General features: G+C 36.5%; 1 protein-coding gene and 1 non-coding gene across 2 annotated transcripts in view; one reads left to right on the top strand and one right to left on the bottom strand.

The window, feature by feature from the left end:
* ak5 (adenylate kinase 5) overlaps positions 1 to 18,798 on the top strand; it is a 97,128-nt gene extending 78,330 nt beyond the window's left edge. Inside the window, exons 11-14 of the mRNA XM_008434639.2 lie at positions 3,270 to 3,433; positions 14,135 to 14,251; positions 14,500 to 14,688; positions 17,309 to 18,798. Of these exons, the coding sequence (XP_008432861.1) occupies positions 3,270 to 3,433; positions 14,135 to 14,251; positions 14,500 to 14,688; positions 17,309 to 17,383 (545 nt within the window). The 3' untranslated portion in view covers positions 17,384 to 18,798. The remainder of the gene's footprint in view (positions 1 to 3,269; positions 3,434 to 14,134; positions 14,252 to 14,499; positions 14,689 to 17,308) is intronic.
* Positions 18,799 to 20,080: 1,282 nt separating this feature from the next.
* trnar-ucu (transfer RNA arginine (anticodon UCU)) lies at positions 20,081 to 20,167 on the bottom strand. The gene is given in 2 exon segments: positions 20,081 to 20,116; positions 20,131 to 20,167. It is a non-coding gene; the product is annotated as a tRNA-Arg (tRNA).
* Positions 20,168 to 20,252: the final 85 nt, after the last annotated feature.

Genomic DNA, 20,252 nt, shown 5'->3' with positions numbered 1-20,252 from the left:
CTCCCGACCCCACTGAGGGAACAAGGGTGCAAGAAAATGGATGGATGGATTTTAGTTTAAGCAATGTCATTGTGGAATTGAATATAATTTAAAGCAGATAAAGATCAGGAAATCTACAGCTGATCAGGGTTTTACTCGCCTCCCAATAATCATAAAATCCTGCTAAAAGATTTCAAACCGACTCCAATTTGACATATTTACATGACTAGATCATGGGTGAAATTTAACAAAAAACAGAAAAAGGGATATAGAGGGGTCATAATTTTGAAACTTTTCCCTCAGAATAAAAGTATTTTACACCTGAGGGAATCAGAAACCAAATCAAATCCGGCAGCGCAAACATTAAAGAAAATTTACTTTTAATAAATGTAAATTTAATAAAGATGAAGCAGGAAGTCATCTCTCCTCCTTCAGTCTGTGTGTGTGTGTGTGTGTGTGTGTGTGTGTGTGTGTGTGTGTGTGTGTGTGTGTGTGTGTGTGTGTGTTCACTGCCAACGATCAGCCCCTGTGTGAACAACTGAGACGTCTTAATTAGTGGAGGCAATAAGCCGTCTCTGCTGCTTCCCATTTATCATTTAGGTTTAAATATTAGCCACTAAAACATGAAGGAAATGATTAAACGCAGCAGAGCAGAATTAGGAAACTGAATTAGATCTGTGATTTTTCTTCATTTTTCCACCTTCCTCGCCTCGTGTAACATCACCTCTCATTTATTTCCTGTCACTGTGTCCCATCATGTTCTCACATTCTGGGATGTTTCAGCTCATCAAATCTGAGAGAAAATAGATTAAACAAACTTGAAAAAGACTCAAGTACATTTGCACGTTTTGGTCTTTCATAACTGGATTTTTTGCTGAAAGTCAATCAGTTTTTTGAATAATTTTGCAGAACAGAGTCGATTTTAGCAGAACTGATGCAATCGCTTTGTTTTTTTTCCACCCTTTACTGTAGCTTTTGTAAACATAAAAACTTTCACGTCAACGTCAACATGTATAATATAAAAATATATTATACAATATAAAATATATAAAATATAAAAATATTTTTATTTTTATGTAAAAAATAAAAATATCTGCAACTCTGTTAGTTTCTATTTCTACTTAGAAACAGAACTGTATAAATCTGATAAAACAGGGATAAAGTGATTTCTGTAAAGTTATTGTTAAACTTTATCATATTTTTAGTTTTCTGATTTATTATGGTTCATTTATATTAACTTCTGGATAAATTGTTGCCACTTGTTTCTTAGATTTTATTTGCGTTGTTTACTTCCTTTTATCTCCTCCAGTTTCTTCTTAAAGTCTATTTTGCTGCAAACACAACAGTTTGACCTCAGTCATATAAAATGAGCATTAAATTTGGTATAATGTTTTTTCTCCGTCTTGAGTTTGAAATTGATTCATAAACTTATCGACAGCAGGAAATTCAATCATTTTTAATCATATAAACGTTGCAGGTAATATCTGGATGCAGAGGTTTGATTTTTCTGGTGGATTTTCTCAAATTATTATTATATCAAAATTATACAAATAATCTGGTTTCTAGTTCTGAAGCATGTTTGAGGATCAATCAGTAATTTTAAGTTTATTTCCTATTTTCTTCAGTTTTTCTCCAACAATAACGCACAACTCTTAGAAGATTTAATTAAAAGCTAATTTTTACTTTTTTAAAAAGAGATAAAAATTGGAAAATAATTTATTTTAAGCTGTAATCGATCCATGTCATCTGGGTGCTCAACATTGTATAAAGAATATAAATTAATTGCTTTTCTCCAGTCTAAATGCATCCTGCTGGCTGTTAAAACTTTCAATCGGTGCTTTTTGATAAAAATCTGTTGTTTCCTTTGGGCTGTGAGTCGAGCTCACATCGGTCTCTGAGGAAACGGAGACGTTTTGTTTCTGCATGTGAGAGCAGTGACAGTCCAACTCCAGGAGGATATCGATGAATATAAAGCACCAGCTTTTATTACTTGGCTCCGGGCTGCTTTTGATAAATCACCCGGCTTCTGCATTCCCCCTGCAAGCGTTAAAATCCGCCTGCAGGGGTTTCCTCTGACCTTAAACCCAAACTAGAATGCAATTAGCAAATGGAAACGGCTTTATTGTGCGCATTTGTATGTAAATGTCGCCGTCTTTGTTTTCCTCCCTGGTTTTATAATCTGTAAAATATGAGCTGCATTTAAATTCAGGCGCTGTGAGGATGGTGAGATCCATCTGAGCGGGAAAGATGTGTTCAAAACTAGCAGTTAAGATGGAAAAATTCAAAATATGCCACATCTGACCAGCTGCAAAATGAAGATATGCAGGTTATTTAATATCCATAATAATGTTGAGAACAATGAATCCATAAAACAACAAATCCTTAAAGCTGACACAAGTGAGAATAACTTTTACAGCAACTTTCAACACCTTGTAATATGCAGGGCAGCCATTTTGGATTTGGAGGTCAGTGCTGGAGAGAATCGGTGTTCGAAATGGACGTGGTATTTGGTAAAGTCTGCTCAGTTACAGATCAAAAATATCAATTATTTAATATTTAAAAAATACATAACTAGGCTAAAATATAAAGTTAAGTGAAAATGTTGGTATTTTAATTATCAAAATGAAAATAATTTATAGAAATAATTATAAAATAACAAAATCAGGCAAAAGAAATTTTTCCAAATCAGTTTCTTTCAATAAAAAAACCCTTATGAAACTTGAATAAAACTGCATGCGTCTGTCTGGTGAATTTTTGATTAAAACATGTTTGTTTTTCATTCAGTGTGGAGAATCCAGACATTTTACTCAACTACTAGTAGCGATACTTCATAATAAAATTACTCAAGTAAAAGTAACAGAAAAAATACTTTCAACAGTAAAAAATTAACTGAGTAAATGTAACTCTGGGTTTAAACAACATATGTTCATTGCAAATATACAAGTTGGCTAAACGTTTTACAAAATTACAGCAAAATAGATAATTTAGATTTTTCTTTTTATCAGTTTGTGCAGTGCAGGTATGTTTTGTTGGTGAAAACCGATAATTATTTGATTTCCTCCATTATGTTGCTTTTCCTTTGTTTTCCTCTCTTTTTTTTCACTCCTAAAAAAAAAGCAAGTGCCCACACACAAACCAAACTCACTCACTCACCATCCTCATCCTCTTTCTGCCTCTTCCTCGCTCTTCTCTCACCTTTCAATTTCCTCCACTTCATCCTGCCTGCGCTGCGCTGCGGGTCGCTCCCCGCGGCTGCTGAGGATATTGACTGATCTCCGTCTGTGTCTCAGGCGGGCCGGGTTCAGGGAAGGCTCTGCAGTGCGAACGGCTGGAGGAGCGGTTCGGCCTGCGCCGCGTCACCCTGGGCGACCTGTTGTGTAGCGAGATGCAGAGCCACAGCGAAAGAGGGCGCCACCTACAGGACGTTCTGGAGAGAGGAGACAAACTGCCAGAGGTCAGTCTTTAACTTTGAGATTTCATGTGACAGACTAACATAAGTAATAATATAGAAGGAAACAAAAAATGATTTTTAAAGAATCTGAAAAGTGTGGCGTGCATTTCTATTTAACCTCTACATAGTATTTTTTTTTTCCAAACCAATGAATGCATGGAAAAACCATGACGGCATATTAACACTATTGATAGAAAAATTTAAAAGAATTCATTTCAAACAAAAAAAATTCCAGAAAAAAAGTAAATTTCTGAGCTCTAAAAGTCAAAATTGCAAGAAAACTCAATTTTTGAAATCTCTCGAATTTTCTAGAAAAATCTTGGAAGGCAAAAATTTGCTTAAAAAAAAAAAGAAAAACATTGAGATCTCAGAAATGTAAGTTTTATTCTAGCACATTTTTGTCTTCAAACACAGAAATAAAAAAAAATGTTTCTAGAATATTTCTGACAATCTCAAAATTTCTGAGTTGACTCCATGTTTTTTGTATCTGCAATGGACCCAATATGCAAAACAATCATTACAGACTAGTAAACAGAAATATTGATCTACAAAATAATCAATTATAGAGAAAAAAAAGAGAACCAACACCAGCAAAAAAACAAACAAAATAAAAACAACTATAAATTAAAATGAAACATACTTTAGATTTAGCAAAATAAACTCCGAGCCAGAAGTTGGGCTAGACTTTTACATTGTCTTTCATTTTGACTGACGAAGTAAATAAATAAATAAAATATAAATCCTGTCATTATCTGAAAACAAAAAAAGAATGGAGCTCTGACTTTAAAAAATAAATGTTTTAATTTAATCAAATTACCRTATTTTCCGCACTATAAGGCGCACCGGATTATAAGGCGCACCTTCAATGAATGGCCTATTTTAAAACTTTATTCATATATAAGGCGCATTGAATAGACACTTCAGTTTGGGTTGCCACTCGTCCCGTATTGAACCTATACGGGGCGCGAATGTGGATATGTTCAACATGACAACTTAATAAAGTTAATATATTAGTTTGGACAAACTTAATTTGATCATTTGTAACAAATTAAATTTTTTTAAGTCAGATCACCAATTTTATTTTTTCAGCGTATTTTTGTCAGTTTTTAAAATAATACAAATGACGTATTCAGTAGTAAGCCTATTTAATTTTTGTTTAGTTTAATATTCAACCTGAACAAACTGAACAGAGAACATGTCACATCAAGCACATGAATACTTAAAATTCATGTGCCACAAGTGGCGAAAAACGCTGATTGAGATCCTGATAACTACATATAAACAATAAAATTAAGCAACTGAACTTAAGTTATGAACCATTCACCACATTTCTAAAGAAATATTTTTTCAAAGTTGCTTTAATGATCAGGCTTTCCTAAAACACTTGAAAACTGAATGAGTAGAAAAGCACTTTGTTCCAATCTGATGGTGGAATAACCTGAACAACAGATCAAAAACAATAAACATCTTTGTTTTTCATTGAAAATGTTGCTTATTTTGTCAATATGTGGCTTTTGATTAAAATGTAATGAACTACAGATCCTGCAATTAACTCAAACATTTTAATTGGTAGTAATGAGATTAGGCCAACATTAAGCTAATTTTTGTTGTTCATCTTTCGGTTTTTGTCTGGATTAAAACACCTGCAGCTGCAACCAAGAGTAACACAGCGACCATTTAAACCTTTGAAAAATATCAAAACCGAAAGGCACAGGAAGCTTCATTACGTTCTTTGAATCCAGCTGGATTCTACACATTGTGCAAGGCAAAAGCCAATTAAGCTAACAGAACTTTTTTATAGAAAAAGAACTTGAAAAAATTTTGTGATTTCATAGAAATGTCATCTGAGGATTAGATCACCAAAAGGTACATCTGGAGCAGATATGAGAGCAAGCGATTCGCCGACTGAACAGAAGAATCAAAGCTCAAACATGTTGCACTGAAACAGACCGATGAATGGAGAACAGAGTCACCAAACCAAGACACGAAAGATTATTAAGGCATAAAGCTATGAGATAAGAGATTGTTGATTCAGTATTAAAAGATTTCTCTCCTTGCTGATAACATGTTTTCCTGCCAAAGATTAATTTTGGAAATGGAGGGGAGAGCATTACACGCTCAAGACGGCTTAAACTGGCTTACAGGGAGATTGATCGGCTGTGCAGCGTACCAGACGGAGCTGGCATGGATGTCTGCGTGTGTTTACCGGAGACACGCTGTGAAACCACATGTGAAATGATAAGATAAAAACCAATCCAAAAAAAAACCTAACATTTTTGTTCCTGGAAACAAACCAATAAAAGTAATTTCATTACTGGGGTGGTAATGGTGTGAACTCCACTCGTCCTAAAAGGAATTAAAAAAGGAATCTGGAAGAAACTTCCAGAAAACTGCAAAACAGCTGAAACACCGAGTTCCTTTAAAGACTGAAACCCACCTGTTAGAGTTGATTTTGAAATGTAATAAAGGATCCAACATTTTGATGCGTCATGACGGCAATTGTAATGCTTACTGGTTTTCTCAGTTGTTGAGTGTGTGGCGTTGAGTAAAGTACCCAAAGATTTTACTCAAGCAAAAGTAGCACTTTAACATATTTTTACTCAAGTAAAAGTAAAAAGTAGCCGTCCAAAAATAAAAAGAATTTGGTAAAAAAAAAAAGTCTACTCAGGTCCCGAGTAACTGATCACATTATCAATCGTTTAATATTTTAAAATTACGACATCAACTGGACCAAAATATAAAGTTAAGTGGAAATTTTGGCGTTTTAAGGACCAAAATGACAATAATTCATGTAAATAAAAAATAAAACGTTTCCAAATCAGGTTCTTTCAATAAAACTTCAATAAAAGTTTCACACACAGGTGTGTGTCTGTGTCTGGTGGAGTTTTAGTTAAAACATGTTTGTTCATTCACAAGAGAATCCAGAAATTTTACTCAAGCAAGAGATAATAAAATTACTCGAGTAAAAGTATAACGTAGTGAAAATATTCCTCTAGTAAACATAACTAACTACTACCCAATTCTGTCTAACACTTTGGATTTTGGGTTTTTAATAAGATGTAAAGCACTTTAAACTGCACTGACGCAATTTAAAGTGGCCAAGCGTTACATAACATTGATCCCAGGAACTGAACCCATCTGTGAGGTTCTGCAGCTTCAGTTCTCCGAGCAGCAGCCATTTCTCCCTTCACTAATCCTGTCTTCCAGGTTATCTGCTACAGTGCAGCGTTATTGTGCTCTAAATCTTACATCCAAACTGATAAGCACTGTGCGCATATGTAGATTTTTATCAGTTTGACAAACAGCGCAGCCCTGACAGGAGTAATATTTTTTACTGTTGCTCAGGCTGCGCTGATATTTCAAGGCTCCTAAATGAGTCCAGTTTCCAACAGTTTATACACCACTTGGTTCCGTTCACTAATAAGTGGTGAGGCTCGATTAAAGTATTTTAATTAATTCTCAAATCGTAAACCAAAAAATGAATCAAATCAGCAAAAATTTTTATTCAAAAATAGTTTTGCTGCTAATTGTTTTTAATCTGTTCTTTAGGTTATTCAACCATCATATCTGCTTAAAGTGTTACTATACCCATCTACCTTTCAGGTGTTTTATATAGCTTCTGTAGAAATGTGGACGTTGGCGGCGTGTTTGCTGCTACATGCTTAGCATTGAGATGCTAATCTAGGTTTGACTAGCTCCAGCGTCTCATCCGATCGTTTTTTAAAAGCAAAAAATTTACCTGGGTGGATCAAGAGAAGCGGTTTTGTCCTCCATCGTTGTTGTATGCGGATGCAGTTTGTGCGTCAGAGTTGGGGGCGTACCGGAAACACAATACGAAAGGTTCCGGCTCGCTTTTAAAAGTGAGTAATTGCATAATAAATTAACACATTTAAATCTATGTAATTAATATATTAATCAAAATGAACATGTTAAAGTCCCAGCCTACAATGGCGTTTTAGAGACACTGCAGATAGAAAAAGCAGTACATTTTTACTAAAACTGTTGAAATCTCAGACATTTTCTACAAAAAGTGGACATTTTCTGAGTTTGTAAAGTAGAAAATTTTGGATTTTTGAAAATTCTGAGTTTTTGAGTTTTGAAGTTCAATTTAAAGTCTATTAATTTTGAAATTAATCTAAAAGTTTCAGAGTTTTTCCTCACATATTTTTTACTGTTGGAGTGCACAAATGTCATTTTTTTCAAGAACATTTCTGAAATTAATCTTAGAATTTGAAGTTTTTTGTTTAACCACAACAGCCCTAATACACCATCGTACCATTCCCTAGTAATAATATCTTAAATCACAAATGGACATTGGATTTTGCCGTTTCTTGAAGAAGTCATGGGACGATCATAACACGTCTTAAAAAACCTCTGACTGAAGAAACATTTGTTGAATCACTGCGTTCTTCTTTGCAAAATCATCTCCAAAGGTGCCAAAATCACCAGAAGAGAGCTAAGCTTCTTTAGTGGCTTCCTCTTTTTTGAGCTACTTTATTTGATGCTGCTACTCCAATAGAAACTGAACTTTTCATCAACACCAAAGGACCTAAACCACATTAAGCACAACAACTTGCCTTGTGACAATTTGTTGTTATGATGGAAAATATCGACTTGGTTTGATTAGGACAAAGGAAGAAATTTCATAAAATCTGAAATATCTTCAGCCATTAAAAAATCCCATAAGGTTTAAAATGTTTTCCCCCTGGGGGTTGATTGGATGTTGATTAGCAGGCATTGGCTCAGTTTATTGTCACGCTGCACTGTGGGTTGGAAAAGCTTAAAGAGGACAATAATAAAGGCCTGCTCATAACAAACAAGTTTGATTTTATTTCACTGCCAATATGAATAGACGTGCATCAGGATTTAAGCTACAACAGTTCAGATTTAGTTTGTTTCCTTAAAAAAGAAGAAAAAACAATCTGTTTTCTTCATCCAGGCCTCCAGAGTGTCCTTTTATCCACTGAGTGTAGAAAACTATTGATTCCTCCACTTGTGATGTTCCCTGCCTCCATCTGATGGATTTGTTTTGTATTTGTGGTCGACGGATGACAATTTCTCTCCCAGCGAGAGCTGCTTTGGTCCAATCACAGCAACAGCTTTCAAATCCAAACTGCCTCCCCTGGCATTACTCCAATCCCTACTCTGGTCCACCTCTCCGTCTCCACAGTCCTCCTGCTCATCTAACAAAGTCCTGATTCTGTGTCTCCATCTTTTCGTGCACAGTTGAAGCCAAAAAGGAGAGGCACTACAACCTGACATGCATTTACTGCTTCGGGATTCACTAGTGATAATACACCTCACACTAGCTGCATTTGCATTAAACAGAATCGAGCAAATTGAAATTCAGAAAATAAATTCTCGCCAATTTTGGAAAAAGAAATTCACCTTCTTTTCAGATAAAAAGTTTTTATGCTAGGAAGAGGTGGGTTTTCAGCCGTATCAAAATGGGTATATTTTGCAAAACACTTTTTTCGAGTCACCTGACTAACGACCGGATGTTACTACTGGTGAAAACAACAAAGAAGACAACAGGAAGTGGCAGGATGATGGTTTGTTTTTGTTTTAGTCGCATACTGTGCAGATGCTCCACCAGAGCTCTCAGAGCTTCACACAGTTTATAAAAAGGTCATTCTAATGCAACGATTTCCCAAAATGTCGCATATAGAGCCAACCTTAAGTAAAAAGGGGTTTTCGCTCCAATGCCTAAAGAAGACTAAAGAAGAGGTTATGGCTGAATTATGAATAAGTACGCTGTGGTTTTCAATTACTTAATGTGTGAGCAAGCTTATTCACGTACATTTTTAATTTCATTTCATGGTGAAATAAGAAATGTAATCGTGAAATTGCAGAACATCGACAGAGTGTTGAAATGGAAACAAACGCAGCTGATGTTTCCTTGTAAATGTGGCAAAAAATTGATATAAAATTGAGGTTTACCTTTTGCTCATCTTCTACGCAGCAATGATTCCGTCTTGTTTGTCCATCATTAGCTGCATTTCTATTACAGATGTGTGTAAAATGCTGTCACTATTCAGCTAAGAACAAATTTCGCAATTGCTGCGTTTCCATTAAAAAATAACCGCAATGAAAACTCTAATCTGAATAAGCTTGTTAAGTAATTAAAAATCATGACCCTCCATCTACGTCTTGTAGACTTCTTCTTCTGGTTGTTAATCATGTGATGCAAAAAACATAAAAAGTATTTCCATTACAGTTTTGCAAAATAAACCAATTTCCAGCCACCTCATCCTAGCACCAAAACTTTTGAATTGAAAAAAACATCAACTTTAAATTAAATTAAATGAAAATAAGGGTTAAAGATGAGGCAAAATTTTCTGAAGTCCTTCAACACTGACCATTTTTCACAAAAGTACTAAATGAGAAATTTTCAAAAACTAATGGTCACTTTATCCATCCATTTTCTTTCACCCTTGTCCCTCAGTGGGGTCAGGAGTGTTGCTGGTGCCTCTCCAGCTAACGTTTCGGGCGAGAGGCGGGGTCACCCTGGACAGGTCGCCAGTCTGTCGCAGGGCAACACAGACACACACAGGACACACAACCATGCACACACACACTCACACCTAGGGACAATTTGGAGAGGCCAATTAACCTGACAGTCATGTTTTTGGACTGTGGGAGGAAACCGGAGTACTTGGAGAAAACCCACACATGCACAGGGAGAACATGCAAACTCCATGCAGAAAGACCAGGGCCGGGAATCAAACCCAGAACCTTCTTGCTGCAAGGCAACAGCTCTACCAACTGCACCACTGTGCAGCTCATGGTCACTTTATGATAAATATAAAAAATAAGTAAGTAAGCAATAAAATATAACTGCATGTGCAGTAAAATAACTCCACGTCTTCATTTCATGATTTCTATGGACGTTTTAGGAACAATCAGGCTTGAGAACATAAACAAGTGCTGAACCGAGTTACAGGCTGCATGAAAACTCCCACGCACAGATTTGCTTCGACTTTCATCGACTGGCAGGAAAATCCGAACGCTTTCGAGCTCGGCTCACGCTTAAGCCTCTTACCGTACATTAGGGCTGCGTCCCGTGTGTTTTCCAACATGAGAACTGCACTATGCTTTTTTTAAATATATACACACAGAGAGAGAGGACAGAGGAAGACTGAGATTTAAGAGGAGGATTAATAATTAATAATCCCACAGTGGGATTACCAAAGTGCTCCTCACAAGGTTTTAAAGCAGAATCGTTCGCAGAAATCTCTCTCTCTCTGCAGAAGTTCAGGGTTTATGTCACAGTGAGATAAACTGCAGTCATGTGAAAACTAACAGAACCAGGAGAGTTGATTTGTTGACATGCTGCTACTGATTTGATGCATTTTTGATCATAGACCTGGACACAAATGCTTACGCTGCAATATATTTTCTGCTGCTGACGAGGTGAAATTGTAACATAAATCACAACTACCTGTTCCCTTCCTCTTCCAATCTGAGCAGATTTTCTCCTGGAGGTCAGATTCAGCTGAAACGCTTTTCCACACCAAACTTTTATTCAGGGATGACAGTTCTGACTTTTTGAAAGAAAAACATCAAGCCAGCATTAAGTAAAGTAAAAACTGCATAGCTTTTAGTGCACACAACTCTACAAAAGGGGAAAAAACTAAATCTCAGTCCAATTTGTAGCCTTGCTTTTGGACTGAAAGGAACTAAAACCTTAAAATTTTATCAACCTTCTGTTGATTACAAGACATATTTAGCTACATTCCATAATAAATATCATTCAGGAAGTTTGCAGTACACTCCATTTTTACTGGCATACAGAGTAACAAAAGAGCAGCAGGAATCATAAAAATGGCCTGTGCATTAAAGGTAATTTCTTATGCTTCCTTGAATAAGTAGCATATGTCTATGGGGGATACAAAACATGCTTATTACATTTTTAGCACAAAATAATTCTTAGATAATGAGGTKTTAGTCTTCTCAGGTTTGCCTATTTTCAGATCATTTCAGAATGAGCCCCAGTCATCATTTACACTCGCACCTGAAAATAGCTGCAAACAGATGCCCAATTATACAACTATACATCTTTGAAAAGCAGAAGTGGAGCTTCCTGCACAACCAACAGAATGCAGCAAGTGGTTTCTGGATAGTAAGTCAGCAACAACAACACTTGTCTTTTCCAGCTGTCGTTTTACCAAGCATAAGGAGGTAAAACCAGCCAATCAAACATGCTGGTTGCTAGGTAACGACGCAGTGTGGCTCAACGATAGAGGTTTTGAATAGGCTCATTTTCCAAACACCAAAAATATCAACTTATTGCCAAAAATCATCTATGTGGGATTTTTAAGCACCTGGACTGTTTTTAGAAGCAGTTGACTGAAATGGAAATATAAAAATACAAAATGTGAATTTTGCATGACAAGTCCCCTTTAAAGGAGAGAAGGTGGAGAGAGTCCCAAAATTCAACTCCCTCACTAATAAATCGACCTGGAACTGAAACACTTTGGGTCATTTTAGAAGCCCAGGAGAGACTGTTCTTCCTGAGGAACATTAAACGTTACACCAGGAAGCCACCGATCAGCTTCTACCAGTGCAGCACTGAATGTATCCCAACTTACGATGCTTTCCAGTTGTACTCAGAACTGGGAAATTCCGATTTTATTGGGGGAAAAAAGAGAACTGGAACGCCCTAAAAAGTCGGATTTCCCATCGGGAAACTGGAAGCAACCCAGACTATCCACAATTACAACTCATAAGCCGACTTTGCGTTTCAAAATGGCCGCTCCTTCTATCAACAGTATTAACCTTTGGTGGAAATGTGTATTTTACAAAAAGCTTAAGTAAGAATGCGTCTAATATTAATGTTGCTTGTAGCACCTGAAATTTTAAATTGAAAATTAAAAGTGGTTTTTGCTTAAAGAAAGTAAAGCTTAAAATTATGTTTGTAAGAGGCAATGCAAACAGTCCCTATGTTGAAATTCTGACTTCTTAACTAAAATGCTGTTACCTGTCAAACTCAGCTTCAACTTCTCATTTCCCAGGTAACTTAAACGCATCATAAATCCCAGATGCAAACCAGATAAATTAGATTCCTGTCAGGTGGTTGAGCTCAATGTCAGGCAGTGGCGTCCAAAATTATCACACTGGACTACGAAAATCACAAAGTTGAAAGTAAAATAATTTTCCTCACAGTAAATTGTGAATTATTATCTTCCCACCTGCAATATTTAATATAGCATTGCAGAAAATAACTAAATTACTGTAGGTCTCAAAAAGCATCTCAGACATTCAGAAAAGTTGTGCAGTTTCCAAACTTTTTTTTTTTAGGTCACATTATTAGACCAAAATGCACAAAGGAGAACTGAAAATTGTCATAAAGTATATCATTTAATGGGGGGAAGAAAAAGATATTTACAGGAGAAGAAACTGCAGGAGCCAGTAGAGAACAATGAAACCAGGGAGCAATAAATACACTGAAGAGTGGAGAAGATGAGCTAATCAGAAGCAAGTAAAACAGCTGGGGGAGAACAGGCAGAAGGAAATCAGGAGATGGAAAACATCTGAGCAGGAAGCAGGCTGAAAGGGAAGGTGAAAGATAAGCAGAGCAGAGAAAATGGAGGACGGGAAAACCTGAAACACAAACAATTAGTAGAAAAGATAACACTAACAAAGACAGCTAATGAGGAAAAAGAAATCATAAAAAAAGAACACAAATGAAACCTAAAACTCAAACACCAATGGATCACGAGAATATAAATTTTATTGTCTAAAGAAAGTTCCTAATGTATTTCTAACAACAAAACAACATGCATCTTCTAGGTGCTTCCCTGCTGCCACACACTTGACTTAATTAATGGGTGATTAACAGCCTTCTGTTATAATTATTTTATTAAAAATATAAGATAATATTCAGTAATTATGTTAAAATACATTTATTCCAAAAATTTAACTATGGGAATAAACATATAGATGTGAATCCCTGGCAGCTTTCTAATGATAATTTGTTTTTTTAAGTCATACATCAAGATGTAAAAGAGACCCAATATGCAAAACTCACATTTAGCATATTTTTATACTTCCATTTGTGTCTCTACTGCTTCTAAAAACAGACACATAGAACCATTATTTGGCAGTAGTTCATGTTTTTTTGGTGGCTGGAAAATGAACTGTTTCAAAAACCTGCCAATTCTGAGTCACATTCGACGGGCACTGCACCGTTACCTAGCAACCCTAGCCGAGCCAAAGCCCGTTACCTAGCAACCCAAGCAGTGTTCCGCCCGTCACTTAGCAACTCAAGCTGAGCCCAGGCCCGTTAACCTAGCAGCCCAAGCAGAGTTCCAGCACGTTTGGTCAGCTGGTTTTCCCGCTGTATGCGCTGTAAAATGGCTGCTAGGAAAGACAAGTGGTCTGTTGTTGACTTACCATCCTGAAATCACTTGATACATTCTTGTTGGTTGTGGAGGAGGTCCTACTTCTGCTTTTCAAAGATGTGCGGTTGTATAATAGTTTATCTGTTTACAGCCATTTTCAAGTGCAAGTGTAAACGTTGAAGTTAGAGGATGTTAAAGTGAGAAAAGGCCCTAAAGCAGCTCATTCTGAAAGAAGCTCAAAATCAGAAGAACTGACTAGAGAAAAAAATCTCATGTTCCAAGAATGATTTTGTGCATAAAAAAAGCATAGTAGGTCACCTTTAATTCATAACATGATGAATTATTTGTGTTGAATCTCTAGGAGACGCTGCTGGAGCTGCTGTGTGACGCCGTGGCATCGGCGGTCCGACAGGGAAAGGGTCTGGTGGTGAGCGGCTTCCCCAGAGACCTGAGGCAGGCGGAGGAGTACGAAGCCAAGGCAAGGCAGCGCACCGACGCTGACCCCACATCTGGTCAGAAACATGAATAAAAGATGGAAAAGTCAGAAAAGTTCATCCAAAGAGGAGGGAAGCGAATGAGTCAGTCATGCAGCAGTCAGAGCCATAAATAGGTGTTAAAGGTGATATTTGCAGGAAGAGATGAGGCAAACAGGAAGAAATGAGATGTTCACAGTCGGGATTTGTCACATACGGATCCACTGAGACATTTTCTCCTCTGTGGGTTCAGATGGGGGAACCGAGTGCCGTGGTTCTGCTGAGCTGTTCTCCAGAGACGATGGCCAGCAGGGTGCAGAGCCGCAGCAGATCCTCCTCCTCCTCTTCCTCAGAGAACGCCCTGCAGAGGAGAGCCGAGAACTTCTGCAGCGACGCCCAGGCTGTCATCGCTCACTATGAACGCAAAATGCTGCTGCACACCGTAAGACAGGGCGAGGGTTCAATTCCCTACCAATCCTCTGTAAATCCACTCAACTCTAAACTCAAAAACACCAAATCTGTCTAGTTTCTGGTGCAAATGTCTTAGCACACCTGAGTTAAGAAAATACTAACTTCCAAGTAACTTTTCAGCTTGTTTTAAGTCAATAATTCTTGAATGTAGGTTAAAACTACCAGTTACATGAGTTAAGTAATCTGCCAGTGGAACAAGAGGTTTTTCACCAATTTTAACAAATTATTTACTTAAAACAATCTATATCTAGATATAAATTTAGCTGAACAGTTAGTTATGTCTAGATAGTTTCACTAGAAACTAAACACAAAATATTTGGTAAGATTTTGTGATTTTGCAGTGAACACCATGTTGCATTTTGTATTTTCCCCCTCCTTTGAATTTCTGAATTATATTTTTAAGGACTTTACTTACATAAAGGAAAAAATAAACAAAGGAGAATTTTTTTATGTAATTTGAATAATTTGATGTGTCTGTGGTCGAACACACCTAATTATGTGTTTGACCTAATTATTTGATCTGTATGGTGGGAATCTTTACATGAGACTTTATTCTGAAAATAGAACCTAGTCTAATTGAGAATTCATATTATAAGATTGAACAAAAGCCTTTTGTTTTGGAAGTAACTGGAACAATTTTACTACAGAACTGACCATAAATCCAAGGGACTTAAGGTAGTGAGTTTATGGATTATAGTTTGTGAAGGTTGAGCATTTCCTTAGATAATAAATGACTGAATGATGTATATTGCAAACATCAGGGAAATCTGAATTTTTGTGTTGTCGGAGGTGTCGCCACCCGCTGGTTAATACTAAAAACAACAGTTGACTCTTTTGACCTAAAAGGTTTTATTTATTTCACCTTTAATTATCTCCTTTCCTTATCTCACTCAGTGCAACTTCCACATAACTTCAAACTTTACACCCCAACGTTTTTAATTTAAAGAGTTAAGAGAAATAATTACTACAGCAGAGGTGTCCAATCTTCTCCTCCAGTCTATAAACTGTAAGCAGCTTTCTATCATCTCCACACCACAGCCGGATAATTGGGAATATTATTGCTGCTTTAAAAGGTCAGCGGTGACCTTAAAGGCAACATCTGACTCAGTGTGGGCTTCACACACCTCACTGATGTTGCCACTAACACGAGGGCAAGTCAAAAACCACAGACCTTCTTTAAAAATAAGCTGTCTGAACGCTTGAAATGCCACATCAGCTGCATGCATGCATGCGTCTCTGTGCGCGCGCGTGCGCTTAAATGCCAAGACAGGTACAGAGGCGAGCCCTGACCTGGCTATACGGGTTTTTAATTCAACTTAAATACACAAATAAAGATTTATGTAACCTTTCAAATAAAACATTAATTACTAATAGAAAATTAACAACAATTATGTAAATAGAAGCTACATTTCCATTGGTCGTTGAGCTGTCCTCTCCCTGAGATTTTAGTTTTCACCGGCTAGGCAGCAAGATTATCTTTCCTTCTTTTTGCTTGTTTGTAGAAGAATGGCGTCTGACCACTGGCTTCACTATGACCATCGTAAAACTAAAACATAAAAGGCATAGTATTAGCTAACATTGCAAACTAGCCATGCTTACTGCAAGCTAACCAATACTTAACCAATACTTACGAACAAATCTCGTCCAAAACAAACTACGTATCAAGGTGATGTCAGTATAATTTAGGAGCTCTCCGGTATTACGTTCCGCCATCTTGGATCTCTGTTTTCTTCTTTTAGCGTAACCAATGTATCGATACATCCACCCGGGGGAGTTCTAGTGTGGTTTACAAAAACGTGATTCAGTTTAACGTACAAAAGGCAGAATAAACATATTATTAAGCAATTTCATGTTTTGAAAAAAAGGCAATATCGAAAAAAAAAAAACTCGTTTTGATAAAAAAAAAAGGTGTTTGTGTCACACAAGTCACATGATCAACAACCGGATGTTGACACTGGCGTAAACCACGAAGAAGAAGAAAACCACAGGAAGTAGTTGGGAGGACGATTTTAATAATTTATCTTAAACAAACTTATTCACGTGTGATTTTTATTGCGTTTTTTATTTAATGGAAGCACCACAATTTCAGAATTGTGTTTTTTCGGCATTAGTGGAATATTGACAAAAAAAATTTTAAACGCAGCTAGCAATGTGGGAAATGTAGAAACGCCCACTTTAGTCTCCAGAGAAAATCTCCCTCCCATCAAACAGTTTAATGGCTGAAAAAAATGCAGGCGACAGAAGGCACTGATACAAGAAGTCTGGGAGTCTCTATTGCATCAAATTAATACAAAAGTAAACAAAGCTGGCTCTTTTAGGAGAAATATTTTAAGTTGTCTGATGTGTCTCTGGTCTGACACACCTGCTAATTACCTAATTATTTAATTCAGATATGTTGAAGAAGACACACCACATTTCTCTTGTCTTTCTTGCTTTTGCATTTTCCATAGGATATTTAGGAATAATAGAAAGTTGGCGACTGCAAGATAAAACAAACAAATAAAAAATAAAATAAGTCCAGGCTGGGCTGTGAGCACTCTGTAGAAATGCTAAATAGTTTCTGAAAGTCCTTTGTTTGTCTCTGTCTGCAGATTGACGCCGAGCGGTCGCCACCTGAGGTTTTTGTCCACATCTGCCAAGCCATAGAGTCTTCTGCCACCTTCTGATTTCCACCGTTTACACCAGGGGTGTCCATTGTCCAGGACTGATTTTGTGTGGCCCCCAATCACAATTCAAAAATTACACAAGTTCAGATGGAGACCTTTTGTTTTAAATCAGGGTAAAATTATTACAAACAAGTTAAAATCTTCTTGTATGGAAAGTGTTTGATGCAATACAAAGTATTCATCTTTTTATTACCACGCTTTCTGCATTCTCTTTAATTTTATAATAAATAGGAACACATCTTTTGAATAATTTTTATTTAAAATGAGCTTTTAATGTATTACACATGGCTAAAGTTTTATCCCAAACCTGACCTAAATCCTGTTTTTATAACTGAGACTACTTTGCCCCCCAAATGAGCCATTATAAGGCAAATGTGCAAAATCTTTTTTTAACTTGTGGGTATACAATGATTTACAAACCCTATTCTTACAAAATGTATAGTTTATTTGTTTATTTCCTGCAAAAATACAAAATATTTTGTGTCTAGTTTCTAGTGCAGATATCTTAGAACATTTAAAATAAAACAAAACTAACTGTCATGTAACTTTTCGGAGATATAGCTTGTTTTAAGTAAATAATTTATTAATATCGATGAAAAAGTACTGATTCCACTCACAGAATATTTCACTTATAAGACATTTTTCCCATGTTATATTTGAAAGAATCACAATTAAGAAGTTATTTACTAAAACAAGCTCCTAAATTTGACTGAAAAGTTAATTAGTTAGTTTTGTCTTATTTCAAGTGTGACATATTTCCATAAGAAACTAGTAAGATTTTGTGTTTTTGCAGTGTTTTAATTATTGTATGCTTAATTTATTGTTGAGCATGTAACAACATGTAACATGTAAATCTGTCTTGATGATTTTGACCCATTTGACAAAAAGTTTGGACACTCCTGGTTTACACCCTGATGTTCAGCCTCTTGAAGACCTTCTTCTTCTTCTTCTTCTCTCACCTCCACATCACCCTCACACCTGCACCAGCTTATTGAACTCTTGTGGTATGCATGCCTCACCTGCAATCAGTTGCTCCCTCCTCTTCATTTTGTTTCACCCACTTCCTCTTCCTCACATCAACTTCAGTATAATGCTGCCAACTGCCGGACCGAGGCTCATAACTGTACAGAGAAAACCCCTGCTGCCACTGGGTGCACGCTGATCGTTTCCGCCAGATTGGAGACGTCAATGTGTGTTCATTCTTGTGCTCAGCACTTTGCTTTGTATCGTAACAAGCATGCAGATCTAACAGTTAAAGCTTAAAACTGCCTTCTGTGCATTAAATAAAAAAACAGCGGAATATTAAAAGTATTAGGATTACTGCATTTGTGTGTTTTACAAGCTCATTATATGGGTTCTTGTCTGAGTCTGGTAATCTGACATTCCAATAAAGCCTGTGCATTTGTTAAATCGAGTATTTCTGAGTGTTGTTTGTTGTGTCGCTCACCCAGTGATCCGGCAGCGCCATCTGCTGGAGCAAAAAAGTATCGGATGGTGTCAGCGTCAGAAAGGTCCCTGCAACTCAAATGAAAGAGATGAATGCAACTCACAGACACGTGTAAACAATATAAACAGCAAAATAAAAAAGGAAGAAGATTATATAAGTTGTGTATGGGAAATACCACATACACAAATCTAAAATTACTCATGGCGTTACAAAAAAAGTCTGAACAGTAAATCATAAACATCTCTGACTCCATCAAAAAGGATAAATGAGATATTAAATATTTCTGCAGTCATGCAGTAAAACAATTCATTTATTTTTGACACTTTTTTGGCAAATAAGTAATTGATTACATCTTCTAAATTTCTTTATTTAATTCAATATGTGATTTTAAATGATGATGTTTGACATTACATCTACCAGTATTTAGGTTTTTTACATGAAAACTCAATACAAAATAAAGTTTAGATAACAACCTGATTAGTCACAAGAAAACTTCAAATACAGATTGATCTGGACCTGACATTATAAAACTGAAAAACCAGCAGAGAAGTTTTTGTCCTAAAGAAATGTGTTACATAGTTAATAAGTAAGGACTTCACATTATGAAAGAACTGTAAAATGCTATAAAAATGCCCTGTATCATATATTTGTAATGTGAATACATTCTCTTCAATTATTAACTGTACAAAAATGCATAATGCTATGACTCAGGTGGGACTCAAACACACAATCTTTCAATCACTTCATCCTCTATAGAAGTCCAATGTGCTATCCAATACGCAAGTCTGGAGTGTCTCCATACAGCTGCATATGCTCTGTTTTCACTATGTCTGTTGAAGAAAGATGGTCGTACTTGTTGGTACAAATATTAAAAATGCCCTGTATCATATATTTATTATCTGATTACAGTCTCTTCAATAGCTGATTGTGTTAAGATAGGGTTTGCTTTTTAAATTGAAGACTGCATATAAGACCGACTCTGGTGGGACTTGAACCCACAACCTTTGAATCACTTCATTCTCTCTAGAAGTCCAATGCGCTATCCAATACGCAAGTCTGGAGTGTCTCCATACAGCTGCATATGCTCTGTTTTCACTACGTCTGTTGAAGAAAGATGGTCGTACTAGTTGGTACAAATATTAAAAATCATATATTTTTTATCTGATTACAGTCTCTTTCATGACTGATTGTACAATAACGCGTGTGTTAAAATAGGGTTTGCTTTTTAAATTGAGGACTGCATATAAGATCGACTCTGGTGGGACTTGAACCCACAAACTTTGAATCACTTCGTTCTCTCTAGAAGTCCAATGCGCTATCCATTGCACCACAGAGCCCTTATGGGAGAGTTTCAATAGAGCTACAGACTTTCTTCTTTACATCAGTAGAATGAATTTGCTGAAAATGTGTGTGACAGTTGAG

Source organism: Poecilia reticulata, linkage group LG17 (genome assembly GCF_000633615.1).
Source record: "Poecilia reticulata strain Guanapo linkage group LG17, Guppy_female_1.0+MT, whole genome shotgun sequence".
Lineage (NCBI taxonomy): Eukaryota > Metazoa > Chordata > Actinopteri > Cyprinodontiformes > Poeciliidae > Poecilia > Poecilia reticulata.
This window is presented reverse-complemented; position numbering and strand designations above follow the sequence as displayed.